This window comes from Hippichthys cyanospilos, chromosome 3 (genome assembly GCF_059441005.1).
Source record: "Hippichthys cyanospilos isolate Australia breed blue-spotted pipefish chromosome 3, RoL_Hcya_1.0, whole genome shotgun sequence".
Taxonomy (NCBI): Eukaryota; Metazoa; Chordata; class Actinopteri; order Syngnathiformes; family Syngnathidae; genus Hippichthys; species Hippichthys cyanospilos.
The window spans coordinates 318,115-341,691 of NC_142371.1; the positions used below are offsets into that span (position 1 = coordinate 318,115).

The window sequence follows — 23,577 nt, forward strand, 5'->3', positions numbered from 1 at the left end:
GAGATTTTTGTATTTTATTTTTTAAAATTGTAATAAAAAATCAGGTAGTTGTAAAATTTTGAGGAGGAAAAATTGAACGGATGTATAATAATAATAATAATAATAATAATAATAATAATAATAATAATAATAATAATAATAATAATAATAATAATACTCGAGAACATGACATATGTTCCCGAAACAAAATCTTGTTTGAACAATCCGGTTGAATTACCCTCGAGAATAGCCCCCGCCCAACAATGTGTCCTCTTCCTTTCTCCATTCTCCATCACCAGCATTGTACATGGCAGTGTGCACGTCAGTTGGTCGCGTGCGGGCCTGCTTTGCTAGCACAGATATATGAGGGCTCCCTGGCCCCGGCTTTGCTTCGTGCAGTCATGGCAGATACGGAATTAAAAAGCTTCACATCCATCATGGACGCCTTGCTTCGTGTCAGCGTGAGTAATAATTCCTTACATGATATTTATCCCCTCCAAGTCCACCTCGCTATATTATGGCATTTCGCCGTGAATTAGGTTCAATCGCAGTTGCATCTAGCTTTGTTTTTAGACACCTATTGCTAACTAAAGATTTCTAATGGACAGAAAAAGCACCCAATTGAACGTATGAGTCCAAACGTGAGACAATTATGTGTAAATATAGCAAATAATGGGTAGATGGATGCAGAGGTGATGCACGTTGTCATAGAAACGAGATGCTGCCTATACTTATCATGAGAAAACATTTTTAGTAGAATAATTTGGTCATATGATTTTCTCATTGCAGTCCAACATGAAGAACATGGAGCCAGAGCTGCGTTGTCCCGTGTGCGACGACATGGTGAAGCAGCCCATCCTGCTGCCGTGCCAGCACAGCGTGTGCTTACTGTGTGCGGCTGACGTGTTGGTACAGAGGGGCTTCCCTCCACCTGACCTTCCTCCGGAGCCTCGGTCGCCGGCTTCCACACCCAATTCTCGCTCTCCACGCCAGCCCCGCAGACCCACACCTAGGACCCCGGACCATTTAGAGCGAATCCTAAGAACTGGTAAGAGTCCAAAAGTGTGTGATGATGACTTCAGCATTTATGTGAGTCATGTATGACATCAACATTTATATTAGAAAAGGAATATTTCAAAATCAAGTGCTGAGAGATGAAATCTAAAACCTGTAAAATATGTAATATGTGTGACAAATAGTGATGGTGTACCTTTTTTGTGGTTTGACAAAGTATTTATTTAAACATTCTCTTCCACTGATGACATTTTCCACGTATTTCATCTGCTTTCCTGCACCTCCTCACCCAGCATGCAGCACGTACCCCGGGCGGCGGCGTAAGGACATGGCCCCTCCCCCCATGCTGTTCCCATGTCCTTCCTGTCACGAGGATGTGGAGCTGGGCGAGAAAGGTCTGACTGACTGTCCCCGCAACCTCACTCTGGAGCGCATTGTGGAAAGGTAACTGACTTCATACACTGCAGAACTAGTTTAGGTTTAAAAGAGAAGTCAACCCAAAAAGTTCTATCCTCACCCACTAGTCCAAACACAATATTACAAGTGATATTGTATTCTGTTGTAATAGGAATTAAGCTGCAAAATCCACTCATTTTCATCCATCTCAGGGTTGGTCATTTTGCTGGTGTCTGAAAATGACATCACAGTTGGTCTGAGCTCAGGTAACGACCAATCGCGGCTCAGTTTGCCATTGTCACATGACCAAACTCAGAAAAAAGGCGAGTCATGATTGGTCATTCTTAATCGCTGAGCAACTGCGTTGTCATTTTCAGTCAACAGCAAGTGACAAAATGGCCACTCCCTGAAGATGGATAAAAACAGGTGGATTTTGCTGCTTAATTCATTTTCCACAAACCCACTAGCATTCAGAATGCCATGTTAAGACTTGAGAGGAGACATAGAACATATTATGGTCAAGAAAATTCCAAGGTTGACTCCTCCTTTAAGGAGACGCACAGTTCAACTAAAAAGGAGGCTGCTGTCACACTTTAGCTACTGTATATGTCTATTTAGCTAAATAAATGACTGATATACAAATAGCTACATTTGAGTAAATTATGATACTAAGTTTAAGTTATTTCAATTGTACATTACACATATTTTTAAAACATAAGGTCAACTTTTACCTAATTTCTGTATTAATTCATTAAAATCCCATAGCTGTATTTATACATCTTCACAGTGCAGACATTCTACAGCGTAGATTTATTTGCAGTTTAGATTTTTCCTCCCAAATGAAGGTAAAGAAGTGTTTGAAAATATCTTAGCGCTGAATGAGTTTCCTCTGTAATTTTCTAATTTGTTAAATGGTAAAAGTTGACTTTTTTTTTCTTGCTGTCAGCTTTAACCATCAAAATCAAAAGAAATACAACCATGTACTATTTTACTGTGTGTAGATAATATATGTAATAGCCAGTGTTCTTGTTTGCCTGCGTCCCTACGTGCTAGGCGCATACTTTTTTCCACAGGGACGCATACTTTCAAATCAACTTTTGACATCAAAATATTAATCATTGTTCATCTACTCTTTTATTCAGCAAAACATGACCACTAACGAATGTTTTCGACAACTTCGCCCGCCATGTTTGTTTTGATCTTGCTGGAAAAAAGGATGTCAATCCATGCAAAAAAAGCACATCGTTGTTTACATTTAATGCCGCTTACGCTGTGAGGTAAAGATGATAAAGTAGTACATTGTTGTCACGACCTTGCTTTGGGGAGTAACTTCAAAATAAAAGCGCACTAATGTCGTTAGTTGATATTCCACGTTTGATTTTGAACCATTGTCAGGCTTCCTCACAATGTGTGGTCGCTTGACAAAATTAGAGTAGCTTGACTCTGCAATAAGCTTAAAAAAAAGACAAACAAAAACAAAACAGATCTCTTCCCATAGTTACTGCCTGGTAAATGTTGTCTATCCTGCCTGGGTCATTTTACTGTTCCCTGCCGGAAAGGAGAAATGTGTGACACATTTCATCCATATGGCGCTAACTATACTGTGATTTCACTAAACGATGTTTGCTGATATCACTATGAATAGGAGACATACATTGAATATATTTTGATGTATTTGCATCACTATCAACAATAGCTCCTTACAAAGATTGCTTTGGCCTTTATTCCATGTCAGGTACAGGCAGACGCTGAGTCTGGGCAGCATCGCCATCATGTGCGCTTTCTGCAAGCCTCCGCAATCTCTGGAGGCCACCAAGGGCTGCGCCGACTGCAAAGCCAACTTCTGCAATGAATGTTTCAAACTCTACCACCCCTGGGGGACGCCCCGAGCCCAACACGAGCACATCCTCCCCACAAATAACTTCCGCCCAAAGGTTTTGTCTCTCCTCTCTCTCCGCATAAAAGCTTCCGTGGAATCGAATGTTTTTCTGCTTCAAGGTGCTGACGTGCACGGAGCACGAGCAGGAGCGTCTGCACTGGTACTGCTGCACTTGCCGCAGGTTGCTGTGTCCGCTGTGTAAGCTGCGCCGCATCCACCACGGACACAAAGTTTTGCCGGTGACACAAGCCTACCAGGCCCTCAAGGTGCGCCGCATCTGCTCATATCGCCCGCCTGACGATTTGTTGACATCGTTTTTCCGGTTTGTTTTTTTAATGGCATGAAACAGTTTGAATTTTGCTGGTTTTCACAGGATCAGCTGACTAAGCAAGTGAACTATATCCTGGCCAACCAGGAGACCGTACAGAGTCAGATCACACAGCTGGAGGGGACCATCAAACAAATGGAGGTCAGGTTTGACTTTTTAAGATCACCATTTTGAATTTTTTATGGTATTGCATGAAATAAATGTATTTGCATTCAAATGATACCCTTGATTTTAGTGCCTCTCCTTTTGCCCATAGAAAAAGCAAATGCCTATCTTCCAAAAAACCCTTGCAATATTTGCATCAAAAATGTTACGTTTCAGTAAATGTGTTCCTTTACTTGCATCACGTTTCTCATTAAAAAACAGTAGATATTGCCCCTTGGAGAAATGCCCCTTTGATCAAAACATGTTTATAAACACGATCCTTAATAATATACATATAATATACATTTTCAACAATGAGCACCACATATACGACCAACTTGCGGTAAGGGAATGGGCTTAAAAATGTTAATCATATTGTAAATAACTTTAACATACTGCAATTTGAATGTTGACGTTGCACTTAAAGATATGAAAAAAGACCTAATGATTCAATAGAAATGGATATGGATAGCATAATATGAGAGTTTTAGGTGCATTACAGTAAATGCAGCATTAGACACTTCTCCAGCTCTGGTAGCTATAACAGACATGGAAAGCACGGGAAAAGTGTCACCCCCATGTAATATAATTTAATGATAACTATAACTATGAATATATTCAAAACATACTTTTATTCATCAAGAACACATTTATTTGCAAGTTTTTTAAAATGTATAATCATTTTAATTTATTCATTTTTAATGAAAAACTGGTTTAAATCTTACTTAGTGTCACTTTAATTTGAATTTACAATATTGTGCAGTTGAACTGCATTTAGACATTGATTTCTTCACTTGCCACTGGAGGGAGGCAGCGCGCCACTAGTGAAAATCACTGCCAAAATCCATATGGTGCATTCAGGAATGCCAGAGAGTAGGAAATAACAGTATTATGCACAAATTTGATCAGCAAACATGGCTGTCTAGCCTAATAAGTTTTGTTGATGGTTAATACGAGGATTTTTATTCCTGTTGCTTTACCTTTTCGCTCTCTCTTTTTAAACATTTTATCATGTTGTTATTGGTGCATTTCACCTGTTTGGGATTCATGTGCAACTACAGTGGAATTAAAACATACAATGTATAAGTACTCTTCTACATTTATGAGAGTAGGTACACGATAAGCATTGTTCTTAACATCAACGCATGTCTCTAGTCATAACGACATTTGTAGTTAGCATATGCTAAGCTAAGAACTCTTTGCTAGCTGAAGGTTCTTGCATCCATTCCGCGAGTTGCCATCCTTATGTTTTTGTGTGCAGGCCAACAGTGCTGTAGCTCTCCACCATCTGAGCCGCTGCATGCAAGATCTGGCCGCGTCCATAGCCGAGCGTCAGGGGGTCCTGTCAGTGGCTCTGGAGGGCTCGCGGAACTGCAGGAAGGAGGCGCTGTCCGCCCAAGCGTCGGCTAGGAGAGACATGCTCGAGCACGGCGGCATGATGGCCTACACACACGAACTCCTCAAGGAGACCGACCAGCCGTGTTTTGTGCAGGCGGCCAGAGTCACTCACAACAGGTCGAGTGTTTTTCACATGGGTTGACACTATATCTTGTAATTCCTTAAATGTGATTTTTTTTTTCTTGTTTTCCTGGCAGACTGGTGAAGGCCATTACTAATTTGCAGTGCTTCTCCCTGTCAGCTGATCCCTCATTCAGACATTTTCATCTGGATGCGAAAAAAGAAATCAAGCTCATCAGCGGCTTGGAATTTATACGCGGTAGGTCCAGCACTGGACACTTCATCAGGTACACCGAAGCACATCAAAATTAATGTTAATATTATTGATATCGTGGTATTGCATTTTGACCAATACCGTCAGAGAGGTATTCTTTCAATATTTTTTTTTTTTTATTGTGGTGTGAAGAAAAAACATGCAAGGCGTGAATTGCATGTTTTTTCTTAACTCACATTAACCCTACAGCAAATAAACATAATCAATTATTCCTCTTAAAGAATAAATACCAACGTATCCAAAATGTTTTTTCTTATTCATATTTCACATTGTGAATACCTCTTCAAAACTTAGGATTACTATTTTTGTTAAGGTGCAATGTTCTTTCCATCTTTTTTACTGATGGATTGGATTTTGCAGGCGTACCTAAAGTTGTGGACGGTGACTATAGTGGACAATATGAAGCAGGTTCAAGTACCATAATTTTGTCTCTTTGCATTGTAGCCCCCCTGGCCCCAGTGATCGACACCCAGAAGACGCTGGCGTACGACCAGCTCTTCCTGTGCTGGCGCCTCCCTCAGGACTCAGCGCCGGCCTGGCACTTTTCCGTCGAGTACCGGAGGCGGTCGGGGACGTCCGGGGACACGTGGGGCGGCGCCCGCTCCCCCAACGCCTCCGCGACGTGGCGGAGACTGGACGAAGTGCGAGGGACCAGCGCCATCGTGGACCAGCTGCAGATCGATAGCGTTTACGTGATGAGGGTGCGGGGCTGCAACAAGGCCGGCTTCGGAGACTACAGCGAGGAAGTCTACCTTCACACGCCACCGGCGCCTGGTGAATTCTTGTTTACATTTGCTGCCAACAGTCAAACAAAGGAACAAAAAGAAAAGTAGTTTATGAAATTCTTTCACAAATGTATTTGTTTTCTGCATATGATATTTTATCACATAAGAAAATCTATTTTCATACTAAGTTATCAATACTTGATGTAGTAATTTTATATTTAGTAATATTATTTAGCATTCCTCATCTGGATTTATGCAGTTATTTCATAGGAGCAAAATTATTTAATCAATCATTGTAATTATTATATTTTGTGATTTCATTAAACAGAATAGAATAATACAAATTACTCAACTTTTCCAAAATAGGAGCTGTGGTTTGGACGATTTTTTTTTTGCTTTGACTTGTGAGCAAAAACTTGAGATACAAACACTGCAGGATGTCCATTCAATTCACTTTAAAACATTTAGCAGTCTACTGTGAAACTAAGCAATAAAAACAGAGAGTTTTATATTTATTTAAAACGACCGACTTTGCTCGAAAGTCCGCTAGCTCAAAGCTAACATAAAATGAGAAATGCCATAGACAGGCTAATGGAGAACATCTGTTCCGTCATGTTATAACTCTTTAAGCAAAATTGAATCCAAATGCATGCATCCTGACAATATAACAATAGTCACAGGTCTATATTCTTTATCCTCTGAAGAACAATTAATATAACAGGCTTACTGAAGAAGAGCTAATACCTTGTTTACCCAATATATTATTATTATTAATAACGCATACATGTAATGGTAATACATATACACCATATATTTTTTAAATATTTAAAATTAAGTTTCTACAAATTTCAGCCATTTTTTACGGATCATTTTTCATGTATTGAATGTGTATCCATTTTTTTTCAACTGTTTTGCATTGAATTTTTGGTCATTTTAGGATGTATGATAATTGCAGCAAATGAAGTATTTTCCCTTCATATTCCCTCCTCCTCGTGCCTTCCTGTCGTTTTCTCCATTGTGTGCTCAGCTTGAGAACTCCTCTTCCTTTCTTTCCTCCTTGTTATGCCCTCTGTCCTCTTTTCTCCTCCGTCGCACCAGTGTTGTCCTTCTCGTTGGACTCCCGCTGGGGCTTGCATTCCGATAGGCTGGCGCTGGGCAAAGGTCAGACGTACGCCCGCAGCGTGCCGGGCCTCTCCTTGCTGAAGGTCGCCGACCGCGCGCTCACCTCCTGTCAGCTGACCGCCGACCTCCTGGTGGCCGACCTGGCCGTCTCTCAAGGCAGGCACTACTGGGCGTGCTCGGTGGAGCCCGGCTCCTACCTCATCAAGGTGGACGAAGATCCGTTTCGAGTTGGCTTGAGGGAGACATGAAAATTTGACTTGAATGTTTTAGTACTACCCGAGCATCAGACTTTTTTTTTTTTTTGCATTTCATGCAGGTTGGAGTCGGGCAGGAGGCGAAGCTTCAAGAGTGGTTTCATCAGCCACAAGACATGGCCAGTCCACGGTGGGGACCGGAAATATGGCTCACATGAGTATAATCATATGTACCAAGCAGCACCACTAGTCTAAAAAGAGTATTTTGAATATTGCATTTGCTGAATATCAACGAAGCAATAAAATTCACCTCTTTTAATCCAGCCATTTTTTTTGACATATAAACATTAATAATCCAGCCATTTTGATGCATAATGGCATCTAAAAATGACATCACAGTTGCTCAAGGCTCAGGTAACAATACATCACTGCTTAGCTTGCCATCACAATCAACTGTGAAGTTATTTTCATTCGGCAGCAAGTAAATTAAGAGTAAAGCAGAGTAAATTATTATTAATGTCCAATTAATGCATTTAAAAACACACATTTTGCCACTTGCTGTTGACTGAAAATGACATCAGATGTGCTCAAGGCTCAGGTAACAACCAATCCCGACTCAGCCTTCGAATATCACATGACCAATACCCACAAAAAAAGGGTGGGCCATGATTGGTCGTAACGGCGTTATTTTCAGTTGGCAGCAAGGGAAAAGTATGTTTTTACGTGTTTGAATTGTTTTGGGTGGGTCATGGACAGCTCGTCAAAAATAAATGTATAAATATTCATGTACATAATAATTGTTTTGTTTAAATTTACACCAAAAAATGTAGGGCACCATCAAGTGTCCCAATAGTGTACTGTACTCTAGCTCCCTCTAGAGGCTGTTCATGGTATTGTCTCACCAATTTTTCTTTTTTTTTCTTCCCCCACCTCAGGTACGACCCAGACAGCGGACATGACAGCGAGGCGGAGGAGGGCCAGGACTGGCCAGCCTTCTGCTTCCTCACCATGGGCATGGGCAAAATCCTTCTGCCCCGTGGTCCTAAACACACACCCGCCAAGACCGCCCACCCTTACACCGCGCCTCTGCCGCCCAGACTGGGCGTTTGCTTGGACTGCGAGCGGGGCGGCGTGGCCTTCTACGACGCCCACTCCTTACGCGTGCTGTGGGAGGGCCACGTGGACTGCTCGGCCCCCGTCTGTCCCGCCTTCTGCTTCATCGGCGGCGGCGCCCTGCAGCTGCAGGACCTGGTGGCCAGTCGCAGCATCGAGGAGGAGGCGGCGCCGCCGCCCAGGGTGAATATCAAATCACGTGCGGCCAATCTTAGTAAATAGCGGGGGAATGTGTCTGCTACCATAACGTACAACTACTGTAGGTCCAAAAGCATTTGGACATGACTTTTTCATTTTGATGCATACTGTACTAACACCATCTGAAGTTGGGATGTTTGCCACTTTTTTTTTCAGTCCGATACCAGTAAAAGTACGTAACTCTTGATTTCTCACCGATACGACGGAACCGATACCACTCGTCATGATACGTGACATTTCTATAAGCCGACCCAACAATTTTCTTTACAATATCTTGTCCCACCTCACTACTTGTGAAGGCCTATTCTTTAAAATTATTTTTTTAAATTTTCGTTTGACTTATTTTCACATTTTTACAATTTCAGATTCTGTACCCACAAAACTCAACTCATTTCCAATTGGAGATTCAACCAAACAGATTAATTTCATCCTCTTAGAAATGAAAAAAATTCAGATCATTTGAATCACTTTCAAAAGAAAATCACTCATATAAAAAAACTGTCATTACCTGAGCCTGAGAAAATATTGGGGGTTGACTTCCCCTTTAAACCCTCTGTTTAGTTCTGACAAAAAGCAGAATAGTCCATCTGCAATAGAAAATTTTGATCCAAAAGAGACAAAACGACTAAACGCTAAATTTACGATTCATTTAAAATAAATAATAGTATAAATAGTATCATAGTATAAGTAATATGTTTGCGAAAAGAAAAGGCATATTATGACTGACAACTCTGAGTCTTTGTTCAAAATAAATTAACGTGCAAAATAATACACGTTTAATTGTAAACTGATAAGCGTAACACAAAATTGGCAACTGTATAATACACAAAATACAATGACCTGATGTACTGAATAATAATATATATTTTCTCGGTCAATTAAAACAGCTACAGCAATTGTTTTATTTACAGTAGGTATACGTAACAAATACCCGACTTGAGTTAGCAAATAAAGCACACTAATAATGCACTTTTATGTCTTTATTTTGAGAATCAATCAATCAATTATTTTGCCAATTTATTGATGAATAGGATTAAGAAAAAAAAAACATGATTAAATTTCTCCGAGGATTTTACATCCATTTGACAATGCAGAAAAAGCACAAGCATAAATTATGAATCAGTTCCTGCTTTACCTTGTTGTAATTGTCCTTAAAAAGAAATAAAAAAAGTAACAATTGTCTGCTTTCATGGAGAACTACAAAAGATATCTGAAGATTTACTGTTGAGAGCCTGAAATCATGACAAATATTCTAAATTGAATTTATGATTAATTGTTATAAACAGAGGTGGGCAATTAACGGATTTTTGCTGGTCCGGCATTCGTCAGAGCTCCGCCCCCTTTCCGTCATCGTCAGTCTGTCGTTTTTTTCAAGTCAGAAAAAAAGTTAATAACTTATAAACATACTCAACCTCACAGTAAATAGAGCTTAACTTATTTTTTGCACGGTGCAGTTTAGATTGAATTGCATTTAATGGTACACAATGAGTTGATATGAGCATATGGATGTGGGTGTGATCCAAAAGAAAAAGGATCCAAACTCAAGCTAACTGATTTTGGTAGCAACATTCAAGCATTATTGTGAACCTTATGAATATAAATTTCATTTTAATAGGCGTATGAGAGGATTGACAGGGATACATTTCATTTCGAAATATGTACTGGAGAATAATGCCGGTATCAGTCCGGTATCGTTACCCGGTATTGGTACTTGTCCATGTAGCCTGAAATAAAATATGAAGTGGATTTTATTTTCTATCAATTTATTCGATATTTAATTAATTAATTTACAATGAACCCTTTAACCTATCTCGTCCCTGCTTTCAATGCTTTTTAAAATCATGCGGCTGAAGCAAATTTCGACTATGCAGACCTCATACATAGCATGCAGACGTGACTTGGATTTGCTTTATGCAGATTCACACGTTTAATATCGTGATTGTTACCATATAAAGCAGCATAGATTGATTTCAATTGACCATTTTGTATGTATGTATATTGATTGTATTTTTGAATGGTCTCGTGATGTTTTTCAGTGGTCATATTTGTCTCATTACTGTTCTTTTCATGGCAAGTGTTGGGATATAAAAAAGCCTCATGAACCAACTTTTAATAAGTGCTTCATGAGGCTTCATTATCCCATCAATAGACCATGCACATAAAAAATGGAATTTTTCAAATTTCAAATTTTGAATGTATGATTGACAGACGGGCCATTGAGGCACATTTATTGTCATCCCAACTAAGCTCAGTTTTAACTAAGCCCCATAAACAATAATTACATTACATAAGAAGTATGATTTGATTACTTATGAAGTAATACCTCTGTGGCAGTGTCAATGAGATGTTTTTGTGTTGGTAGTGGAGGTAATGATGTGGTTTATGTCTGACAGCACAGATTGTCTATATTGTTATAATTCCATATGATTTGGACTCGATTGTATATGATGTTTTTGTATGTAATCGGAAAAACTGAGTGGAAAAACGAGACTGTAGCCGATATTGTCATATGCTTTGCTTTTTTATATATATAAATAAAATAAATACATGGTGATCCGTGGTGTAACGTCGTATAATGTGGAAAAGGAAAAAGGCGGCTGAACTTTTTTTTTTTGTTACGTGATTTATTTGCGCCCTTGAGCTCGGCTAAGCATAAATGTTTCGGTGGCAAACAGCTGCTGCTTTTTATGATGTTGTCAAGTTTGTGATTGACTGTTAACTAGAAGAAATGTAGGGATTAAGGTGGGGGAAAAAATGGCACGCTCTCCTTGGAAGTAATGTTGCGTAATATGTCGTGAGGGCAAGCCTCCTCTGGATTATTTGACAGGCAATTTGCTGTATAATAGCTGTTGCGTGTTTCACCAGACAAAGCGCGCAGGTGCAAACATTTAGAAGTAATCATGAACTTGCTAAGTGTAAACGGTCGTTAGGTACTATCTAAATGATGTTATAAAGTGCATCTGGAAAATATTCACGGTTCTTCACTTTTCCCATATTTTGTCATGTTACAGCCTCATTCCAAACTATTAATTTAATCTCTTACCTCAAAATACCATCAGGTTGGATAGGAGATGCCTGTGCCCAGCAATTTTCAGGTCTCTCCACAAAGAATCGTCCTTTGAGATCTTGGCTGCGTGATTCGGTTCGTTGTCCTGCTGATAAATGAACCTTCGCCCAAGTCTGAGGTCAAGAGCATCCTGGAGCAGGTTTTCATTCAGGGTATCTCTGTATATTACTACATTCCTTTTTCCTTCTATCTTGACCAGTCTGCCAGCTCCTGCTGCTGAAAAACATCCCCATAGCATGATGCTGCCACTCCCAAACTTCACTGTAGGGATGCTATTGGCCAGGTAAAGAGCAGTGAATGGTTTCCTTCAAACATGCCGCCTGGCTTTCACCCCCAAGAGTTTAATCTTTGTCTCATCAGAGCGCAGAACTTTGTTTCTCATGGTCTGAGAGTCATTTAGATGCCTTATGGGAAATTCCGGACGGAATGGCTTTCGTCTAGCCACTCTACTCATACAGGCCTAATTGGTGGATTGCTTCTCAGATGGCTGTCCTTTTGACTGGCGCTCTGACAGTTTAGACAGCCGCCCAGCTGTAGGAAAAGTCCTGATGGTTCCAAACATTTTGCGCCCATCCATTTTCTTTTACTGCTTATTCTCCTTAGGGTCGCCGGCTTGCTGGTGTCTATCCCAGCAGGTGTCTATCTATCTTCGGCAGTAGGCGGGGGACACCCTGGACTGGTTGCCAGTAAATCGTAGGACACACGGAGACAAACAACCGTTCACACACACTATCACACTTAAGGGCAATTTGGAGTGTCCAATACATCTATCATGCATGTTTTTCGAGCATGGGGAGAACATGCAAAATCCACACAGGAAGACTGGGGCGAGTTGGAATTGAGCAATATGACATTTATTTAACAATGTCACGACAAGACATTGCCATTGTGTTGAAAATATACAACTGGGCAGTGCTTCGTTAACTGCTCTCTGCGAATGCGCTTGTAACGCTTCGTTTACACCGCTAGACGGCGACATTGACTTTGATTTTGACTTTTCCTACAGACTACTGCTCTTTAAAGGATTAGTTGGCAGAAGGTGAATCTTGCAACAATGACACTATTAAGAATAATAGACTCATAAAAAGTCTGATTGAAAATGGCGTGACTGCTTTAGTTATAAGAAGAATAGTATCACTGTTACGGCAAACCTGTATTGCTTCTTCCACTTTTAGAACAGTGATTCGGAACTACTGTCAGCCATTGTAGTCTAAAAATGATTTCTTTTCCACATTGTGTGTCTTTGTTCATCGATCTACGATGGATATACTCACTTGTTTTCTTCCCCACAGTGTTGTAATCTTTTTGACGCGCAGAAGGTTTGTCAACATAACACAACTTTACGGAGGGTTAATGTTTTTCCAAGTCAAACCATGACGCACACTCACAACTTCACTTGCCTGTCTCAACACGCTCCAAGCCTGTGGCGTGCTTTGACAGTGTGTTTGTGTGTGCTTGATTATGCTTGTTTGAGATGCATTTGTGCATGCGCTGTGTTATTGTGTGTGTGCATGTATGAAAAAACATCGACATTAACGTTTAAGAAGTTGCATGAAGGCCTTAAGATTGCCTCTGTCTTGAAGCTCCAACGTTAGCCTTGATCCTGAGAGTTTACAATACTTGCAGTAAACACGGCGGACTTGTTTGTGACGTGTGAGTGTGTAGTAGTGGAGTAAGGGTAAAGGTGGGGTTGGGGGGGGCTACAATCAGCTGAACAATGAGTTCAACTTGCAAACAGGATCCCTCTGTTTCCTGCCTTCTTGCGGACAACACACAAGCTGACTCCCGCATTTGCCCCCCCCTGCACAAGAAGCACCTTGTGCAGCTCGTGCAATGTGATGACACACACTCACACTCATACACAGATTTAGCGGACACTACTCAGCACACTGTGCACCCACGCAGGGTTCTCAGTAAAAGCACACCTGTCCCAGCTGCTGTTTTCCACATTAGGAATGTGCTTTCTTTCACTTTCCACCTCATGCGCCCCCACACCCCCCTCACACCTTCTATATTTAAGCGCACATGGATCCAAGCTGTCGAAAATTATGACAATGATTAATATTTATACAGGGAAATCTCAAAGGTCTGACTCAATTTATTCTGTTTATCAAATCGATTCCTGGATGGAAATGTCTGGTGCAGGGATGAACTGTTGCCATCTGTAACATGCAATAAAACTGTAAAAATGAGTTGCAATTGTAAGATTGTTATTGTATTGTTTTTATTTTTTTGCAAACAATTAATCCTTGGCGGTGGATGTACCTCATATCTACAAAATTGACTTTTCCAGGGGACCCGAAAAAAAAGGCAAGTTAATTCAACCACATTGTGTCGTGAAAGATAACAAGCTGTCAATTAAAGGGTTGAGTTCTAAATTAATCAATTACTTCAGTTACGAAAGCACCAAAAGTAATTGATTACTTTTGTATTCAATTCATTTTTACCAGCTATTTTCAGACCGTTGCTTATCTCAGCTCTTGAGAACATTTGAAAAAGATATAAATATGTACCTGGAAATTAATGTCTCAATTAAAAAAAAAAAAAAAGTAAAAATATGCCTTTGGGATTGCATGAGTTGAATTGTCATTGGCCTTTTAGTGTACATTTGAATAATTTACTTTTTCAACACTTGTATGACATGAAAAAACAAAGCCTCGAGGTCCCACGCTACACTAAAACAAGCAATTTTGTTTTTTTGTTTTGAAACAGCAAAGTTAAATACAACTGAATCACCCATAACAAATGTACTGTAAGGGATTAAAAAAATAAATCAATGGGGTGGTAGCGGTACTTCTACATCACTGAGCTAGTGGATTAATGCAACTTTATTACCATAGTATTTACGTGTATTAATCATCATATTACATGGCCCGGTTAGAATTGCACCAGCAGGTTCCATTTTTCAACTTGCGGACGTAACTATAAATTTTAAACTGTCGTTGCAGTTTAGCGACGTGAAAAGAACTAAGTAAGACGCATAATATTAGGCTTCACGTTCAAAGGTCCTCGTTTGTTGACGTCCACTATAAAACGTCAGACAAAACTTCCATAGAGAGCTTTTAAATGGCCGCCTTTGATTCATGGCTCGCCTTCCGCAGCCGAGCCTTTTGCCACATTAGTTTCCCACCTCCACTCACTTAGCGGCACAATGCCGTGTTGTGTCTGCGTCTTGTGTGTGTAGTGTCAGGGCTGTTTGAGCTCAGGAAAAGGATTCATGGAGCGCACACACACGGGATGAGAACCTCTGGCGTGGCCTTTCCCACCACTGGCCTCGTCGTATCAACACACTCGCGCACAAACAAGCGCATTGGCACCGCTTGCGCCATCAAACAAGCTTTTGTCTTCTATGCGCACAGGCCAAATTCTTGACTTGCAGGCGATGAATTCTAGTGGGCGCTATAGCCCCCTCAAAAATACCAATGGCATCCCTAAAAAAAAAAAAGACCATTTTATCCATGTATGTAGCTGTAGCAAAAAAGGTCACGACAGCGCATGATATTTAATGACATTTATTGTCTTATTTCCTACTTAGGTCCATTTGCACTTAAAAATAGTCGTTTTCACTTTCAAACTAGCCACTGTAGCAAAAAAGGTCACGACAGCAAATGATATTTAATGACATTTATTGTCTTATTTCCTACTTAGGTCCATTTGCACTGAAAAATGGTGGTTTTCACTTTCAAAACTAGCCACTGTAAACAGTCAGCATAAAAAATACAATACAGAGCTTACTGCCACAGATATGCATTGATCTGCTAGCTCTTAAAAAACAGGCACAAGAGGTAAAAGAATAGAAAATTATTTTCCCAATAGAGGGCAGTAGAGAGAAAATGCTCCACACAAGAACCCCATATTCAAAATAGCAGCTTGTAAACAACACAGTCTTTGGATTGGAAAAAAAACTAAACAAACTCAATCCAATTAAATATATTAATATTCGATAGTTTCATCTCACAATGTTGTTGGCTCATAAAGTGTCACTTTCGGAATAGCGACAACAGCAAATGAGTATGAGAAATGCACGGAAAAATGATTATAACATATTAGGAAAGCCAATGTAAAGTAATGGGATACGTTTTTCCTTTTTTTTTTGCATTTTCGCGAGACAAATCTTGCTATCTTTTGATGACGTAGTCATGCAAAGGGGGAAAAAAAAGCTAGACTTTGCAGAAAAAAAAATGTAAGTGCATGAGAATAACAGATATACATTTTTTTTAGTCTCATCCTCAGTCATATTTTCTTCTAAGGGGGAAAAAAAAAGTTTCAGAGGAAAGCCAAAATACTACCAGAATTAGTTTTTGGTGACGGATTTCCCCAAGCAAAAAAAAAAAAAAAAAAAAAAGAATCCCAAGTAAATAAATACAATTTAAAAAATTACGTGTTTTAGAAAAAAATCAAATGTAAACGTTTTTACTTGTAACATGTTGACATGATCTTGTAACTTTTCTGAAAAAAAAAAACAAAAAAAAACAAATATATATATATATATATATATATATATATATATATATATATATATATATATATATATATCTGAAGCAAGATTTCCCCCCCTCAGTTTAACCATTTCATCTTTTCATCCATTTTCATCTTTTTCTTTCCGTGTGTCTCCAATACTCCCTCGTAGCCAACAGAAGGCACTTAAACAGGATAATTTCACGAAAGCCCTGATTTTTGTTTTTTCCTTTGTATTCTTGAATACATCCTTGGAAAACAAATTCTTTTCGTGTACCTTAGTGGAATGTAGACATTATCGCCACCAGTCATACAGTGGCCCTTTTTCTTAGTGTTAAGTGTACAATACTGTATAGGCCGTGATCATATTTGCATGGATTTATAGGGAGGGCTGATGTGGGCAAATCTCCAAAACAGATAAAATCTGATGATGCTAGTGCAGATTCCAGGAAGGTTCGGGACCTAAAATGAACACACGTAAGAGCAATATTAATTACAATTACAATAATGCAATGGTGGCCTGACTTACAATCTTTTATTCCGTTATTTACTTGCAAAGGGTGAAATGACTTATTAAGGATCATAATCTCTTATTATAAGTGTTCTCAAGGGGAAAAAAATAACACTGATAAGATATGGAGTCACTGTACTAATAACAATAAATCAAGACTGGACAAACAGTTCCAATAGAAATTCCGCGTGAATGCTAAAAGTCTTAATGGAAAATGTGGAATATTATAGAATAAAACACAATTAATGGAAGATGGAATGGTTTGAACATGAGGAAGCCGGAATGGTTTGAAGCTGCTGAGAAATGTACAGGGAAAAACTCTTTTTTGGGGGGGAGGGGTTTAAATGGTAAAAAGTTTGCCCACAAATTTGGAATGAGCAAAAGTAAAAAAATTGTTCATGTTGAAGGTGAATTGAAAGTGTGAATGATAATTATTCAAATAGGAACTGAATCTGTGGGGAATAATATTGAAATTTCAGTGGGGGAATTTGGAATTTTATGAAAGATTTAAACCTTTACAGTAGCAAATTATTGCCTTATATAGCATATCTATATTTTTTTGAGCATGTTGAGATCCTAATAATATGAGTCAGTGGATAAACAAAGAAATTGTATTGAATCACATACGGTATACTATAATTCCCCAAATATAAGTGTATAGGACACACTATTCATTTTGGGGTCAAATTCTGGTATTTTCTATGTTACCGTGAGACGTATCTCGAGTTTGGCAACAATGTAAAAACTGCAACAGGCACTTGTTGCTAACGTCCACCCGTTACAGTAATTATGCTAAGTAAGAATACAGCCGATGTAAAAATGCGCATATGTGCATCAAAACTCTTGCTTATGTGGCTGACAGATCAATCTTACTCGAATTGCGTCCGATTAAAAAAAAAAAAAAAAATCGTATTTTTTAAATTACCGTTTACAGGATGCACCCTTACTTTTGGTCTTCATATTTTTGAGAGAAAAAAAGTGTCTTATATTTAGGGAATTACGGCATGATTTTTTATTTTATTTTTGTGGCCAAAAATTTTGTAAATTTCTATTGAGATATGATTTTTTTAATACTAAAATGCATTCAAGGTGAATGAAATGATTTAAATATCTTGAAATTCTACTGGGAATGACATTAAACTTGCTATGATGAATCACTCTTGTCAAAAAATATGAAAAAATGTTAGCCTGGATGGCATTCAAGTAAGCGATAGGAATAAAGGTAAGAATAACGTGAAATAACAGGAATAACTCGAGTCTTCACACAATGAATAAAAACTACAATGTGTGAGATGGTGCGTCATACCATAATATACAAATCATGGAGCTGGAGGCCGTAGAAGAACCAGGAAGTGGAAGTGAAGAAAGTGGCCACCGTGAGCGGGAAGGACAAGCGCTGCACGTTCCCGCTGCGCACGATGACCATCTGAACGAGGGCAACGCACAAAAGCACAATCGGCGACGTGGATTTCGACACAGACAGCAGCCTCCGCAAAGACCGCTCACAGGAGGCGGCTAAACAAGTTCTACGGGTTCGAACGGGTTACTTGAAGCATAAGAGCGATCAGAGCGCCAACACTTCAGACAAGCCAAGAAAGTTGGAATGTGAAGAAATAGGTAGACTACCGCATACTTGCGTTTTGAGGATTTTTCTTGTCATTTTCCCCCAAAAACATTTCTGGGATATTGAAGTTCATTTCTTTACAAAAAAAAGTGCTGAATTTTCAACAAGATTTTATTTTTTTTAAAGTAACTCTGCTGTCTTTATTTGTCATTACAAAAAATATAAAGCTATGTAAATAGCCATCAGTTATATGTGAATTTTCTCTTGTTGTGTGGTCCACTGTAACTATATTTGACTTTTTTGAAAAAAGAAAAGTGGTTAACTTTTTAAGAAGCCTTGGGGTAGAGAAATTGGCAAGCATTTTTGAAAGTTTTTGAAAAATAAATCAAGAATCTTATGTTTAGAAAAAAAGGATTTTAAATCCTTTAATGCCAGGCATTAAAAAAAGTGACCCAATTTCCCATATCCTGACTGAACATAGTATTTTTTTTCCTTTTACTCTACAAGATTCCTCGAAAAAAGTGACACCAATGCCACCCCTCAGTATGGTTTCCACAGACGTCCTTTCACATCAATGGCAATTAGTTAAAAAAAAAAAAGAATGTTTGAATTGAGTTTGAATTTTAAAAAAAAAGTCGTATTGTCAATGCCATGTAAAAAAAATACAAAAATGTAAAAAAAAACAAAATACCAAACTTATATGTGTACATAAAGTCGTATTAACTCTTTTAATGCCAGTCATAAAAAACGGAGCCAATTTTAATCATACTGACTAAACTGTTTTTTCAAACATTTTCTCTGCAAGATTCCAATACAAAAAAAAAGTAGTTGATGTCAAATGACGTCAGTGGTGCTGCACAGTAAGGTTTCCAGTGACATCCTTTCATGTCAACGGTATTATAAGTTCTAAGAAAACTGATTTAAAAACAAAACGGAGTACTTTGAGAATTAAAGTCATGTGTACCGTAGAATATGATTTGCTGAGCCAAAAGTTGAGCCGTAGCGTTTTTTAGAGGATATTTGTCATGACTCCGACAAAAATGTAGGCTTTTACGTATGAAGCTGTGTTTTTAAAAACTTAATTTACAAGAACAAGTTTATTTATTGTGTCATTGATACACTCAATAAAATGAAGTCTACTCGCAGTGTTACTTAAACTAGTGTCTGTATCATTCATAACTGGTAACGGGTTCTTTATTTTAAAACAATCTAAGTTTGGGAACTTAAAATCAACTTTTTGATTGTGATCTTTATATTGCAGAGTGTTTGATGAATGAAGAACGACAAAAACAAATCAAACAAGGACGGGAATTCGAACTAGTTTTGCGGTTCCAGTGGCAACGCATCATTAGGCCGACCGCAAGAAGTCAATGTGGCGTCTCCGAGGGGATGGGAGCCCCAATGAAGGAATAACAGGAAGATGCAGATGAGGAGGAGAAGAATGGCAGGAAAGCGACGGGCACGTTTCTGACTGTGAGGCAGATGGAGGGAAGGAGGCAAACAGGATCATAGACAAACACAACAGGAAAGAAGACATCTGATGGGCCCCATGACACCTGACTCTTCTACGCTACACACACACACACACACACACACACAACTCAACAATATCTTATTGTGACGGCTGACTGCACTGCAAACTACAGCAATAACAATCCACTAAGTCAAACGATACAAATATCGAAGACCGTATTTTCCGCACTATAAGACGCATGTAAAAGCCTTATTTTTTTTTAAAAAGCTGATGGCGCGCCTTATAATCAGGGGCGCCTTATATATGGATCAATATTGAGATTGGGATTCGTAGATGGGGAATGAACTGATAAAGTAAGCTTTACCTGTTTCTTTTGTGTGTTTACAGTTGAACAAGGTTGCTCATATTGACATTATTTTATTATGGTATTGAGAGTTTAGAGTTAATATTTGAGTTATTATTGTTATTACTTTGAGTATTACTATATTGTGATTGAAAACGTTTTAAAATATGTCATTAATTGAGGGTGCGCCTTATAATCCGGTGCGCTTTATATATTGAAAAAGTTTTAAAATATGCCATTAATTGAGGGTCTGTCTTATAATCCGGTGCGCCTTATAGTGTGGAAAATACGGTATGTATAAAAGACACAGCTAAGTCAAGCTATAGACAGTTTCCACAAAAAGCAACTTCATATTTACATTTTGTGCAGTACATACATACATATGTATATGGTGTCTTACCAGGTCTGCGAGAGGGGACAAGTACACGCCGACAGTGGCCATGCTGCAGATGAGGCCAAGCTGATTGAGCCGTATGTCGCCCGGAGGAAGAAACAATGCAAAGTACAGCCCGGCGCTGGTGGCCAATGATCCAATAGTGACTATTTGGAATAGGACCTCTTTCTGACAAAAACAAAACAAATCTTTAAGCCTTAAGTGAATAGACTCGCATAAACACGAAAACAGCTGCCATACTGACCTTTTGTTTTGTGTACCTTAAATACACAATGACGTAGAGAGCCTGCAGTAAAGCGCCGATGAGATTGACCACAATAAGTGTATGGTCTGTTTTCAGCATCCCATAGTACAACCATCCCAGACTACTGTGGAAGCAAAAACCAGAACAAAGTACAACTTTCATGTCAGTCACGTGTTGCATTTTTTGTTGTTGTAAATTTCACAGACCGCTATGTTAAAAAAAAAAAAAAAAAATTGTCATTGTGACAAAATAGCATAGTCTATGGCGAAGGCCCTTAACTTAAATGTTTGAGGTCATCATCTCTATGTGATCATGAAGGGAAAGACAGACATAGTGACAAATCATTATGTAAGGGGTTTTAGTCTGCAAAACGCGAAGACAAAAAGACACAGCTAACACACACTACAGGCAGTTTCCACAAAAGCAATTTCATATCTACATTTTGTGCAGTAAACATGCAGCAAGTCTACACACTTTACTACACAAATTTAAAAATGTTAAGAGGTTCTCCTGTTTTGCTTAGCAAACACCTTAAAATAATACATACTTGACACATGTGAAGAGAAAAGGCAGAAATTGGATGTTGTCGGTGCTCTTGGATGTTTGCATTTTCTTTAGGTCGACCCTGCACAAAAACACAAGACAAACTCAACCCAGAAAGCAATTGTCATCTATAAATTAGGCAAGAAATGAAGAGCTGTTGATTATTTGGACAGAAGCGAGCTTGAAAGTTTGCCACGCTTCCAGAACAAAATTCCACTTACAGTCCAGTCGAGAACATCCCGAGTGTGAACACGATGCACGTCCATGATAAAAGATTCAGCAAATCCATAAAAAATATTTGTAAGATAATATTTTAAGTATTTATAGTGTTATATCTTCTTTTAGACTTTTATATGTGCTTAAAAAGCGGAGCTTCTAACCCCGCGTCAGGCTTCTTTTCCGGTTGAGTTTCCGTGTTTGCAAGCGGTTGATAGGCGCTTCTGCGCGGTGATTGGCAGGTTACTAAATCACGTGGTGCATATTTGATCCAATGGTGGGTGCATAAAGTAGAGCGTTTGCAGTCGCAATGTTGACAAAACGGGAGGTTCAGCTCTGATTTTGTAAATGAACGATAGAAAACATCAACTTTTCTCGTATAATTTAACACTATTAAATTAAGTCAGAATGTTCGTTGGAATTTTTATTTATTTGAATGAAATACTAGAGCGATTGTATTTTTAAAAAATGCCGTTCACAAAGAAAAGTATGGGTCTTTTCATTAACAGGGAGAAAATTTAGGCTTCAACATTCTTAAAAATTAACTCTTAAATGATTTGTGCGCTACGCAATCAAAAACATGTAAAAAAAACTATCAATGGAACGATCCTTTGAATAATAATTATTATTATTATTTGAAATATTATATTATTTGGGTGAAATTTTGTCTAAGTAAATTACCTCAGAAACTGTCTGTTTTAGTATTTTGTATGTGGATTTTTGAAAACTTGATGGGTGGGGTGTAAAATGTCCTCTCATTTTGGAATGGCCCTTATATTATTCAAAGTAACATAAATGTACTGCAGATCTGCATTTTTGATAGTCAGTCAGAAAATAATTCAAAATAATACATAAAATGATGTACTTATGTGATGTGATTTATTTTCCTGGTAAATTTTGATCGTCCTGCATTAGTGATACACTCAACAGCTTCCAGAAAAAAGTTCTGTTTCATCATTAAAATGAACAAATTGACATCATCGATTGTTAGCACTAAGACTGACTGAGTCTAAAAGAAGATTCGTTGCCTGGACAACACTTGAGCGACTCTCGAGTTTGACCTTAAGCGACAGCCCTTCAAACATAATTTCTTCGCCTTTCCTGTCTTTGCTTAATTTTTGATATTTTGATTGTTTCCCGAGTGGTGTTCTTACTCTGACTAGTTCAAAGATTTTCCCATTCAGTGAGATTGTTATTAGAATGGTACTGCAAATATTTACCTGTAGATTGTTTATAGTTCATTGTAATATTTTTGTATTAGCATGCATTATTGCCGTTCATTAAAAGAGTTTTGTTTTCTCTTTGTCCACCCATAGCCATAGGATGATGGACATGATGGGACCCCAGTGACCTCATCATAGTTCTAACACATATTGCGTGTACACGGATGTCACATCGCACAAGATCTCAGACTGAGCTCATCTCTGGTATGTCCGAAGCAGATATGACGTGATGGTACAGCAAACAAGTCCCCCTAATGTTCTGCTACGAGACTTACAATATATGTTGCCGGCTTTTACGGAGGATAGCGACTTTTGACAGTTTTCAGCCATTTCTGAGGTTTTTGACGGCTTGTTTGCCGAGTACCTTTCGTTCCAACGTGTGGGCACATTCTCTTTGGCCTGCATTGAGGATGTATAGAGCAATAAAAGAAAGAGGTGAAAAAGACTCAGAAAAAAAAGAGTGCAAGTGAAGAGGCGAGAGTGACACCTTCGCACCCTCTTGCGAGTGTGCACCCGGCCTCATCCGTGTTTGCTTTGCAGTCTGTGAAATGAACGCCAGAGCAAACTGCGGCACACGGGATGAAAGTCGTGGAAAGTCGAGCGCCGTGAGAGGTTGGGAAAGACCCGTGGGCGGGCTTGGAACATATCAGTGGGGATTGCTTTGCCATTTGCCAAAACGGGGTGAGGGGGAAAAAAAAAACAAAAACAAGGCAAGA

The 23,577-nt window shown here is 38.9% G+C and overlaps 2 protein-coding genes across 3 annotated transcripts; one reads left to right on the forward strand and one right to left on the reverse strand.

Annotated features, from left to right (window-relative positions):
• Positions 1-288: 288 nt before the first annotated feature.
• LOC148425281 (tripartite motif-containing protein 46-like) lies at positions 289-11,378 on the forward strand. The gene is made up of 12 exons (XM_088411589.1): positions 289-440; positions 769-1,027; positions 1,287-1,437; positions 3,125-3,323; positions 3,388-3,534; positions 3,642-3,737; positions 5,002-5,255; positions 5,336-5,457; positions 5,917-6,246; positions 7,296-7,525; positions 7,636-7,703; positions 8,449-11,378. The coding sequence occupies exons 1-12, from the start codon at positions 381-383 to the stop codon at positions 8,846-8,848; spliced, it is 2,316 nt and encodes a 771-aa protein (XP_088267715.1). The 5' UTR covers positions 289-380; the 3' UTR covers positions 8,849-11,378.
• A 3,966-nt stretch (positions 11,379-15,344) lies between these two features.
• LOC148425282 (sugar transporter SWEET1-like) lies at positions 15,345-21,830 on the reverse strand. Of its 2 annotated transcripts, XM_088409411.1 has the most exons (6): positions 21,644-21,830; positions 21,427-21,504; positions 20,880-21,003; positions 20,642-20,803; positions 18,167-18,286; positions 15,345-16,811 (listed from the first exon to the last, which is right to left on the reverse strand). In XM_088409411.1, the coding sequence occupies exons 1-6, from the start codon at positions 21,709-21,711 to the stop codon at positions 16,713-16,715; spliced, it is 651 nt and encodes a 216-aa protein (XP_088265537.1). In that variant the 5' UTR covers positions 21,712-21,830; the 3' UTR covers positions 15,345-16,712. The 2 variants fall into 2 exon arrangements, with proteins under 2 accessions (XP_088265537.1, XP_088265538.1); XM_088409412.1 differs by lacking the exons at positions 15,345-16,811; positions 18,167-18,286 and adding an exon at positions 18,294-19,895.
• Between the last annotated feature and the right edge of the window lie 1,747 nt (positions 21,831-23,577).

Bases quoted from the DNA above. Each gene is read 5' to 3' on its own strand.
- LOC148425282 (XM_088409411.1), bottom strand. From the start codon at position 21,711: ATGGATTTGCTGAATCTTTTATCATGGACGTGCATCGTGTTCACACTC. The intron at 20,804-20,879 runs GTCAGTATGGCA...TGTTTTTGTCAG, and splicing joins TAAGGTACACAAAACAAAAG to AAAGAGGTCCTATTCCAAAT. The intron at 16,812-18,166 runs GTATGACGCACC...TGTTCATTTTAG, and splicing joins TCCATGATTTGTATATTATG to GTCCCGAACCTTCCTGGAAT.
- LOC148425281 (XM_088411589.1), top strand. From the start codon at position 381: ATGGCAGATACGGAATTAAAAAGCTTCACATCCATCATGGACGCCTTG. The intron at 5,458-5,916 runs GTAGGTCCAGCA...TTTGCATTGTAG, and splicing joins CGGCTTGGAATTTATACGCG to CCCCCCTGGCCCCAGTGATC. The intron at 7,704-8,448 runs GTGGGGACCGGA...CCCCCACCTCAG, and splicing joins CAAGACATGGCCAGTCCACG to GTACGACCCAGACAGCGGAC.